Raw genomic sequence first — 12,412 nt, 5'->3', positions numbered from 1 at the left:
ATATAGTCTATCATAAAATCACATATTTTGTTAACAAATGGTCTAAGTAAAAATATTTATTAACTTTTTTAAATATTAATATTAATATAGTGTATATGTATATATAATTTACCTTTTAATTAATGAAGCAATATATTATCATACTAATACCTTGATTGATATGATATTAATAATATCATTCAAATGCCTAATGTTGGATTGATACGTCAGGAATTTATTAAATAGAGAATAATGATCTTTGCTACCCAATTTATTGATAGTGTAATTTAACTTTTTATCAAAGGGTTGGGTTAACATAACTATCGCATATATATATATAAATTATATTAATTACACTCAATCTCATCTATTTATTTCTTTAAAATCCAATGATCATAGGGTGAGTAAATGAGGTGATGAGAGAAAAAAATGAATCTTAGATGACTTTTAAGTTTCACTCCATATGATCCATTGGATTTTAAAAAAACAATGAATGGATGATATTGAGTATAACTAATGTAACTTAAGTTTAAGTCAGGTGTTACCCTCAATTTCATCCATTAATTTTTTTTAAATTTAACGGACCAAATGGATGAATGAAATAAGTGGTGAGGGAAAAAAAGATGAATCTTAGATGACCTTCAAGTTTAATCCATATTGTCCATTAGATGTAAAAAATTAATGGCTGAAATTGAGATTGGGTATAACTTGTGTAACTTAACTTGGGTGTAAACATATTCATCCTCATATATATATATATAAATATTGCTTCATTTTTAGAACAACATATTTGTTATTATTTATTTGCCTGTATAGAAAATCAAGCCAATATTAATGACTACTTTTACAACTCTGTCCTTATTTAAGATCATATATGGAAATGAATTACTATAATTATTATACAGAAATATAAGACAAATTAATAAAATATTACAACCTGAAATGGCAATTCATGGGGAAATGTTAACAAATTAAAACTTCTATATTCAAATTTCGTTTTCCAATAGAGGCACATTGTCCATTCTTAATCAAATGCATCGTCCATTCTTTAAAAGTTTGCAGATGTTTCTATTTAATTAATGAAAATGCACATGGTAAATAGAGTAAACAAATTATTTTGAAATATTTTTCCAACACTTCTTGCCAACCTAACCAATTAAAGGTATCACCTTTTGAAAAAGTATTGATACACACCCATGACACTAATTTCTCATCTTTACTAGAATGTGCGAAACCTTAGAATTTCATTGCAAGTTTGCATCTTTTTTAACTACAAAAGAAGATTAAAAAAAACACAAATGAAGGAAGAAAAGCAGGGAATTTTTGAAACATACTTGGTGGACCAATGGCAGATTTTCTTCATCCTAGGTTTATTTTTTTTACCAATATTACTTATCACACAAAGAGGGACAAGTAATATATTCCATTATTCCATATTTGGATCGGTAGAAATTATGTGATTTAAGATTTACTTAGCTTTATTTATCTTGTTAGTTATTATTTTGATTGTTATTATCTTATCGTTTGTAATATTTTTTGGCTATATAATAAATTACTTGGATTAACTTATATTTGAGTTTAATCAATCTTTTTACCATCCTAAACTTCTATATAGTATCAAAGTGGTTTTATCCTCTGTGATTTATCCGGTCATTATTTTATTGTCGCCAAGCCAGAAATTTGGAACATTGAATAGTCATCCCCTTTACTATGTTATCTCGTTAGTATCTATTCATTTTTTCCGATGTCACAACTGTATATTACATGGAACAATTATAAACATTCCTCCAATACTAGAATTCACTTTTTTTTCTTCCTTTATTTATATATTTGATAATCTTCACATGGACTATCATTGTGGTAGTGCATATTTTTGTCTCATTAATCAATTAGTTAGTGGCGACTTTTTTCTATAGATGATCATTCCGATGGTGATATCATTGTGTTCTATTCATACTGACGTTTATTCCGGTGATGCATTTTTCTCTAATCGAAGAATTAAGTCAATAGTGACTTATTTTCTCATAGACGATCATTCTGGTGGTGGTTATATCAATGATTTTTCTTTTCACTAACGATCATCTCAGTGACGCCTATTTGTCACAATAATGAACTATATTAGTTGTGTCTGTCTTTCTATCTTTGATCATTCCAATATTGATTATAGGCAAATTTTGCAATTCACAACACATTTCAACGATTTTTTTAGGACCTATATAATTACTTAATTATTTTTATTTTAAAAGTAATTATTTGTAACAAGCTTAAAACTTACTAAGCTTTAACTCGAGAAGACATGTTATATAAATTTGGATTGATAGAACAATATTTTATCTAAGATTTAATTATCTTTGTTTATCTTCTTAGTTATTATTTGTATTATTATTATCTTATCATTTTTAACAATTTTTGTCTATATAATAATAAATTACTTGATTAACTCATTTAAACTTGACCAATCTTTTTTATCACCCTAAACTTCTATACCATGTATATGGGAGATTTGCCTCAAGTCATGTCAAATAAATTTCACTCTCATATTCTTTCCCAAGGAAGATACTTTAAAATTTAGTATAGCAATATAGTTTCTGAAAAATAAAACAAAATCTAGTTTCAAAAGATTTAAAAGTGAGTTGAATTAGTTTTTTTAATATTTATTATGACTATTTTTTTGAGACGCTTTAGTCTCTCATACCTACTATTATAACGCATATCCCCAATCTTCAAGTATTACTTTGGATTTTTATTATTTTAAGATTAAAATGGTACATAAGAAATTTCATAAGGATTAAAGTGAATATTCAATCTTCATTTTCATGGAAAAAAACATATTTTCTATTTAATTGTAATTAGATGTCAAGACAACCTTAATTACTTAGTTATCAATTATACATGTACCAATATTATTGTGGAGAGAAAAAAGTAATTATGAAAAGAAGAATAAAAATGACAGTAGGAAAAACAATAACAAATTTGTTGAAAAATAAAATAAAATCAATAATTTTCTTTATTATTTATGCAAAATAACCTAAGACTATGCTTATAAAGAAATGAGGTTGAATTTATCAACAGTGTGATATATTCACTACTGGTAAAATATATATATACAAAATTAGTACATTTTTCATAATTTAATTGTATTATTTAATTTAGAAGTCAATTAAATATGATAAATAATACAATAACAATGTAAAAAATGTTTATTTGGATATCATTTTTTTCTTATTTGACAATTGTGCTAAACCAGTCAATAACAATCGCATCTAAGGGTTCAACTTTTCTCCAATACAACCATAGATATTAGATACTAATAATACATTGGTCTAGTTGTATAAAATCCTGCTAAATTTTAGGATAATCAAAAGGTTAAAGGTTTGATTCTCACTTGTTGAGAGCAACAATTACACATCTCAAAAGAGATTAGTTCCTTACCTATAATATAAGAAAATATCATTGGTAGTACCAATAAAAACTATATAGATAATTGAAGTGTTTCTAAAGTGAGATGGTTCTATTTAAATTGTTTAGGATATAGCTATATTTGTTATTGTTACCTCAATCATCCTTATTTTAGGGAAAAGTTTATAAAAAAATCATATACTTTATATATTTTTTTTGCAATTAATAAGTATGAACTATTTTTTCTTTTCAACTTGCCCTTTAAACTTTAATTGCAGGTGAAATAAATTTCTTCACATTACTAACAAAAATTTTCATTTATGTATTTTGTTTTAATCTGGATGGTAAGAAATTATTATTTAATTTTAATTTTTTATATGTCATTATGATTTTATTGCCCTTTTGTATCACAATGACGGTTTCCTCCTACCACCAAAGCTGACTAACATATACTATTATAATGGTAAACATTTTCTTATTGTTGTAAGTCTCATGATAATAGTTTCCTCATTTTTCTATTAATAATTTAACATTCTGTTTATATAGAAACTAACTTTACCAAATTATTCTCTTTCAAAAGACAACAATAAGAGGTTTTATGGGGATAATTAGAAAGAAAAAATAGGTCATTGAAATCATTTGCAAAAGACATAATATTACTCTAGGATAATCAAAATATCAAATGTTCAATTCCTATAAATAACATTTGTTGGGAGAGACAATTACGTACCCAAGGATGAGTTCCTCACCCACAAAGTAAGGAGATATCCTTAATAATACAAAAAATACAATATATTGAGAAGGTTTTATACATTAAATGTTATGGTTTTAAACACGGCCTCAATCAAATTATTCCCTTTCTTATTGTCCCAATCAAACTTTATAACTAAACAAATCTTTATTAATTGATAATAACCTCCACTTCAGAATTTCTCTTATACTTGTTAGTTATCATCATTTACTTGATACCAGTGTTTTAAGTTACGGCTGCGATTATGATTATGATCGTGATTATGATTATTGTGATTGTAGTTATTAAGGTCGTTGTGATGCAAATTGTGACCGTTGTAGTGTTAATTATTCAATGAGTAAAAACATATTTTTGACATCAATGCGGTCTGATGCAGCCCGATGTGGTTATATTGCAGTTGAATTACAGCCTATTGTGGTCATCACTATAATTCAGTATCACACTGTAATTACAGTATGATATGGTTGCGGCCGTCACCGCAATATTATGGCCATGTCATGTAATACAATCCACAATTTGAAATACTGCTTGATATATGAATGAAATATTTGAAGTGAAAATATTCTATTTAAAATGAAGGTAGTTTATTTGAAATGAAGAATCTTTCCATTATTGTTGGTATATTATAAAAGTGGATAATGTATTCCACCTGAAAAACTGAAATGTAATTACATTGCATAGATATTAAACTTATTTGAATCCTACAGGAACATCATTACTTTCCAATTGTTCTTGTTTTTTCAGCACTTTCAACTGTTCTTGTTTTTTCAGCAAAGGCACTCTGCTCCATAAAAAAACTCAACAGTCTAGAAAATTCTCTCTAAAAAGTCATAGCCTTGGGAAATTCTTAACAAAGTCCATAATATCTATTTTTATTACTATGGTTTGTTTTTTTACTCTCAATGCACTATTCAACCTCTGAATCAAAGCCACTCCAAAATAGTGCCAACCCTTTATGTCAAGCAAAACACTTTTATCACAGCAGGAACACAGCAAAAAGCGCTAATAAAAGACGGCATAGTATATGAGACTTCCATCTAATAGGCTAGTAAGGTAGGGGTAGATATGTGCAGCATTACCTTGAAGTAGCAACCTTACCATTGCGTTGGGCTCACCCTCTCACGTCAATTGATAAAAAAAAAATGCAGCTTAGTGCACGACGCTCTTACTTAGTAGGGTCTGGAGAGTGAAGATGTACGCACTCTTACCTCTACAAGTTGATACGCTGTTTTCAGGACTTTTAAACATGTGACGTCATGGTCACTAAACAACAAACTTATCATTGCACCAAACTCACCATATACTCATATCAATGAATGATGCACACAAAAAAAGACAGAATAAAGATTATTATTACATTAATATTTTATAATCTGTTACAAGACAATGAATTAAGCAGACTCAGAATCAAAATCAGAGGCAGAAGGAGTTGATGCAGGTTCTTTGTACCACTGATTCTCCTCTCGAGTAAGAAAATAGGCATCTGTAATCAGAAACAATTCTATCATTGGAAGTGTCATTGTAATTTGTCAAATTAGTACAATGGATGAACATTCTTATGATCGAACTGAATTGGTGACAACATAAGAATTTGTCGTTAGAACTTAATATAAAATCTCATTGTCATCCAGTGCTTAGAAAAAGTGCTGCCTTGTGCAATGTTTGGAACTAAAATGCTAAGTTGGTAGTTGTAAGTTGTAACTAATATCTTTCACCTCATTCTTAACTTCCATAATAAAAAGGACGATGCAGCACACGAGCCTTCCACCTAATGAGATCAGTTTGTGATGGTAGATTATGTGGTCTTACCCTCGCAAGCAGAGAGACTGTTTCTAGGATTTGAACTTGTGACTTCTTAATCACGAAGCAACAACCTTATCGTTGTGCCATAGCTCACCCTCTTATCCTTAACTTTCATAATGATAAAGAAAATAATAAAACATATTTGTCCATAGATAAGGGTTTAAGTGGGCTTCAGATATAGCTGCATGGATCACAATGAGAATTTTGTGTGTTGAATATTTATATTTTTCAATTAAAAGTAGCAAGTAGCAACTATAATCTACAAGGGATTTAAGTTTCTAACAGCTTATATTTAACAGGACTTTAATACTAAAATGTGGAAAACCTCTCCTTAATCATATGGGACTAGGGCTTCAATATAATCATGGAGATGAACTTAGTTTCCAAGCCCTAATTTATCAAAGCTTACCCGACAGAAACACATCTCGGTATTCGGCATCATCGTAAACAAATTGTGGAGGATCAGGCGAACCAACTCCAACAATAGTGCTTCCACTGCATGACATGTATGAAGAAAAAATGTTAAGGCATTAAAGATGGATAGCACAGAAACCCATTACTAATTCCACAAACCAAATGTAGTGAGTATATGAAAGGTCCATCCACAGTTTACACAAGAAAGGCAATGATAAGGGAAGCATCAATGAGATGCTACAAGTAGAAGAAGTAGTACAGAAGAGTTTTTTTCCTCGAAAAAGTTCATTGATGTTAGAGAACAACTTCAGTTAAGGAAAGATACTATTTAATAGCAATTGTAGCAATCATATGAAACCAAATATCTTGTTATTTCGATCTAGATAAACAGAAACCCATAAACTCCACATCATCAGCAGAACGTAAGAATAGAGGTTTAAGTACTCACAGACGGACTTATTACTTTTAGTACATATCGAAAAGTGTCGATGAACAAACTACATTGTCACTAATAGTGGTAACTCTGTTTTAGTATCATACTATCTCCAACATGTTACTAGAGCTTAGTTATCTGCTACCTTGAGAATTGAGATTTGGTTGTTACTGTTTTGGTTTTTTATTTTTCTCAGATTTAAATTCTATTTCTTAATTATACACGTCATTCCTGTGCTTGAGTTGAGCTACAAAAACTTCTATTAGCCTAAACTTCTACATGAACTTTCCCAATACAATCAGAAAGTTGTTATTTAATAGTCCCGGTTAAAATTTTAATAATCTCCTCACAGAAGCTTTCAATACTTTGATGTATTTTATAAAGTTTCAGGGACCAAGCAGAAATATATGTTCAAAGAGTTTCAGAAAGTAGGGTTTGTAAGCAAGTGGGAATAGCTCAAGGTTTTCAGTGACCAACAATATCCAAATACCAAGCATCTAACCGAGGTTAGATTTTTGGACTATCCTTTAACAAGTTCTAACTTGGACAGTCTCTTCCGAGTTATCGCATTTGTCACCCTTAGTTATATGATAACTTGGACAATCTCTTCAGAGTGAAGGCATGCTAAGTTGGCGAAACCCAGTTATATGATCAATTTACAAATTACCAGATGTAAATAAATAGAGAAGCTATTGGCTACCAATTATCAAATGTTCACCATACAATAGGGAAGAGATAGCATTCTCGTTATCTCAAAGTACAGTAATAATGACTAGCAACTGATCCTTTCTTTGCCTCTGAGACGCAAAATAAAAATTATGTAACATCAGTCACATATTTTGAATGTTTTCAAACAATTTTTGTCATGGTTAAAAGTAATTAAAACAACTTTAGAATCATATATCAGGTTACTCATGCATAAATTTGAAGAATCTTTAGTCATGCACTGCAAAGCACATGCAAAAAATCACAAACTGAGAGAGAGAGAGAAGACGACGACTCTACAAATACGGATACTAAGGGATGTGTGTGTGTGTGCACCTTAAGCTCTGGCAACTGTGGCAAGTATATTTGAATTGTAAAAAAATGCTGGAACAGATATTGGAGAATATTAGGTTTCTCTGTGTTCTCACCTTCCTGACATAAAAACAGCATCATATTCTCCGCGACCAGCTGCAGTAATCCGCTGCTTCAGTTGTTTGAGAGATGGGAGAACTTCAAATGCTGGAGGTTCTGTGGATAAAAAAGAAAGAAAAACACGGGGAAAAAAATCAAATAAAAACTACGCATTTTAATGATAGAGCCCAAGTGGATCGGGGCCAAATGTTGTACAAGTGAATCAGGATCAAATTACAAAAACTTTGTCAATGTAAGGAAGGATCAATTTGTAAATACATAATGGGGCATACTAGGTATTCACGGTAAGATACACTGACAACTATTAAAAAAAGAAGATAAGAAGCTCAGTTAGACCTGCAAGATTAGTTTTACACTACAAATCTCGTAGAGTTATGTACAAGGTGCATCAAAGAATATCAAATCAAAGCCAGAGTGAAAAATAAAAAAAAGTAAAAACTATGAACTTTCAATTAGAAACATACCTAAATCATTAATACAGACATCTTGTGATATCCCGTCCCTTTTGATTTTCTCCAATAATGTTAAAGGATCAATATTACTGCTCTTGTTCAACTTTAGACACTGCATCATTGGAAGTTAAATTTGTCAGTAAAATTTGAGGGGAAATTATGGTTTTGTTTCAATTCTGAAAAGTCAAAATACCTTGTAGACTTCGGCAGTTGAACATGCTTGTTGGGGCTTTATGAGAACCATTGGAAGGTCCAAAGATATTGGAGGAGGAATATTCTCAACAATCTTTACGATTGAAAAAGAAAAATATTAAATATAATATAATAATTAGTAAATTCACTGAGCATGTCTAGAAGACAGGTAAATGAATGTATGAGTGAGTTCTTGGAAAAATCATCACACAAATCTCTTCTCATTCATGACAAAATGATAGGATATCTTCTACTACTAAAATGCAACAAGTTTCAGCAACAAAGATCAATCTAGGCGATGGGCATTGAAAACCGTAAAGGATGGATCCGTTTGCTTTTAGTATACAACAATATCAACTTTAATCAACAGTAAAGGACTATAAAAGTTCAGTATTTGTACTTACCTCACCTCGGCCAGTGCAATAAGCTGCTCCCTGAGAGAAAAAGAAGGGAATGTCTGATCCAATCTCACTTGACCACTCTTGGAGTTCTTTCTCCGTGGCAAGACCGCCACTGAATTGATTAGCTGCCCATAGTGCAGTTGCAGCATTGCTACTTCCCCCACCAAGCCCTGCCCCGGTAGGCACCCGTTTATCAAGATGAATCTGACAACGGCAAGAATAAAATCAACATGAATTAGATCTTGAGATAAGTAGAAATCCAAATAAAAATTAATAACAATGCAATAGTTTGTTCGAAATAATAAGAATAGGAACAAAATAGCATTATTATTTCATACCCAGAAGAACTTTTCACTGGCAGTTTTCTTCCTGTAAAGATTAAGCGCCTTAATAATCTGTGAAAAGATATCCAACATAACATTCTCTTAATAAGAATCACGAAAAAGAGGGCGAGAACGAAAATTAGCAGTTTGTGTTGTTTTACCAAATTTCTATCATCAAGCGGCACCCCGGACACATTAGTCGACAGTCGATCGGTGGTCTTGGATGGTGACAAAGAGAACTTAATTATGTCACCTAGACTTATCACCTGGAGACTCAAAAGTTGTATGTAAGATACACTTACTCAAGTATAAATAAATCAAATTAACAAGTAAATAAAAAATAACAAAGAGAATTGAAGCATTTATCAACAAATTTGATCATAACTTACATGAAATAGAGATGCCAAATCATGGTACCCATCTTCCCTCTTGTCGGTTATTCGCAGGAAAACATTTATCTGCAGCAGGATGTGATAGCAATTTCAATACAAGCAAACAAATTTGCATAGCCTCTAAGAAACAAATTGGTTTTGATTTGTTACCTTGCAGGGAGAGAACAAAGTAAGCCTTGAAAGGGGAGCTTCCTTATCCACTTCATCAGCCAATTTGTTTATCCTTTCATCAGGGTTATACACAACCTAATTTCCCAACACACAATCACAACACAAAAATACAAGTAATTCAATCAAAATCATGACACAAATAGCGGACCGGTTGCACAAGGGTCTCACCTACGAGTCTGGACAGGATAGATGTACACAGTCTTACCCACACAATCCTGGGAATGAGTTGTTTCCCAGGATTTAGACTCATGGCCTCCAGGTCACAAGGCAAGCAAGCGTAAGAGTAAAATGTCAATTTGATCCCTGATTTTTTTGTCAGGGACGTCAAGACCAAGTTAAAGTTTTTGAAATCTCATGGAGCCAATCTCAGAGACAAAAGTTGATTATTTTTAGTCTAAAAAAAGTCAAAAGCCATATCCAAACAAAATTAAACATAACAGTCACTGGAAGTTCAATCGAAAGCATAACATAAAATAAAAGGACCAGAGATACCAACCTCCACTTGTTTCTTGGAAAAGTTGGAATCAGAAATCATTGCTTTAACAATCTTGGGTCTCTGAAAATGAAGCTTAGTGTGAAAATTTGATGACCCAAATGGTGTGAATTGAGGGAAATGGATAGTTCTGTAGGGATTTGGAGAAATGGGGATGACATTGTTAATGCAGAGAAAGTGAGAGGAAGCCATGGATTGCATTGGATTGAATTGGATATGTGAAAGAAAAATTGTAACTTTAGAGTTGAAGATGATTCATGCAAAGTGGGTAGTTGAAAAAGAAAAATGTCTAACAAACCAAACAGTGTGTGTTTGTTGACACTGTCAACTTCTGACTATGTATTATTCTGCAGCCTAACATTGTGTAATAGAAATACTTGGAAAGTGTTAGTTGTTTGACCATTATCATAAAAAGATTATCCGCTATCATCTCATCACAAAAATTATGACATATATTATATTTAATTAATTTTAAAAACTAAAAGAAAATAGTATGATACATATTATAATTTTAATAGCTAAAGTAAATAATTTATTGTTTAATACAATGAAATATTTTATTCTCTTTTATGATAATATGTAATACATGTTGTGAAAGGAAAAAGAGTTTAATTTCAATATATTATTAGTGTTTTTATAATATGATTAATCATTCATATACTAACATGTTGTTGGTCTAGTTGTAAGGTCTCGTTAAATGGTTTGATTCCTAAGGCCGACATTTGTTGAAAAGGACAGTCGCTTCGAGATTAGTTTCTTACTAAAAATGGTAAAAGAATACCCTTGAGAATACCAAAATAATCATTCATATATATTATTTTTATTTAAGAGTTAATAATAATTAAAATATAAATATTAAATAATATACTAAAAATATAAAACATATATATTACTCACGAAATAACATTAACATTTAGGTAATAGTAACATATTCACTATTTTATTTTAGTGGTCTCTCAACAAATTTGCATTCCAGGAAAATGAAAAAACTCAATTTTGTTCTCTAAGAATTTAAACATGGATTAGACTAATTTATTTCAATTAAAATTTTGGTATACCTTAATCCTTGTGATGAACTATTTTGATGCATACATCTAAAACTTTTAAGGATCAATTTCAATTTTTTATATCATGGAATTAAAAAATAGATATACGCGGGGGAAAAATTGTGACCAAAATTGTTCTTCAATCTTTATTTCATTTTCTTACACTAGAAAAACTTGGGTGGAAATAGTGAATTAAGTTATGCACACTAACAACATTTTTTTCTCATACACCATATACCATGGTATATTCAAGATAATTGTTTTATGTTATTAACATTAAAATTTGACACTCTTAAGCTTTATTTACATTTTTAACTAATCATATCTCATCTTATATGTAACTTTATATCCAAACAACTCATTTGAATATGAGAATATTCACATGTGAACTAGTTAACTCTACCAAATTTTAATTTCACTTAAGGAGAAATAAACATATGCCATCTTAATCAAATGTTTAAGGGTCATGTTAATTAGTTCCATAAGAATATTATTAATTAACATAAGGATATTATTTAAGCAATACAAAATAGGGAAACTACTTTTGAAAAGTTATGAAAAATATCATTTTTTATGATAAAGTATTCTTTTGTGTTTACTTAAACAATGTTTTAGCTACCAACGGACGTTGGTTCAAGTGATACATGTTTGATTCCCCTTAAGCAAGAACCCGGGTTTGAGTCTTGTGGATGGAAAAAATGCCCGTTGGGAGAGTTAGCCCCACTTACCTGTGTATGTTCCCGGCTCGGACAGGATTGCCTCCGGTACGAGGATACAGTGTACCCATCAATTTTCTTTCTCCTCTCATGTAAAGAGAAAATGGGAGAGCAAAAGTAAAAATGAAAAAACATTTCCTTATTTCTTTTTTTATACTACCAACCAACATAAATATTTACCACATTTTTATCTCTTTCTTTTTTTTCAGTCTATTTCTTATATATTTTTTCTTCTTAGTTTTTCCTCTCTAACCAAATAGAACATATAAGGGAAGAAAGAAAACGAGGAGATGAGAAAGTTTATATTTCT

At 30.6% G+C, this 12,412-nt stretch overlaps 1 protein-coding gene across 1 annotated transcript; it reads right to left on the bottom strand.

Moving 5' to 3' along the window:
* Positions 5,433–10,691, bottom strand: LOC109346032 (4-diphosphocytidyl-2-C-methyl-D-erythritol kinase, chloroplastic-like). Its single transcript, XM_019585381.1, has 11 exons — positions 10,344–10,691; positions 9,827–9,922; positions 9,674–9,742; positions 9,446–9,550; positions 9,300–9,356; positions 8,965–9,165; positions 8,562–8,654; positions 8,381–8,480; positions 7,913–8,012; positions 6,342–6,427; positions 5,433–5,612 (listed from the first exon to the last, which is right to left on the bottom strand). Exons 1-11 carry the CDS (start codon positions 10,539–10,541, stop codon positions 5,521–5,523), a joined length of 1,197 nt encoding a protein of 398 aa, XP_019440926.1. The 5' UTR covers positions 10,542–10,691; the 3' UTR covers positions 5,433–5,520.

Source organism: Lupinus angustifolius, chromosome LG04, assembly GCF_001865875.1.
Source record: "Lupinus angustifolius cultivar Tanjil chromosome LG04, LupAngTanjil_v1.0, whole genome shotgun sequence".
In the NCBI taxonomy this organism is placed as follows: Eukaryota; Viridiplantae; Streptophyta; class Magnoliopsida; order Fabales; family Fabaceae; genus Lupinus; species Lupinus angustifolius.
The sequence above is the reverse complement of the archived record's forward strand: the minus strand, read 5'-3'. Positions and strand labels throughout refer to the sequence as shown.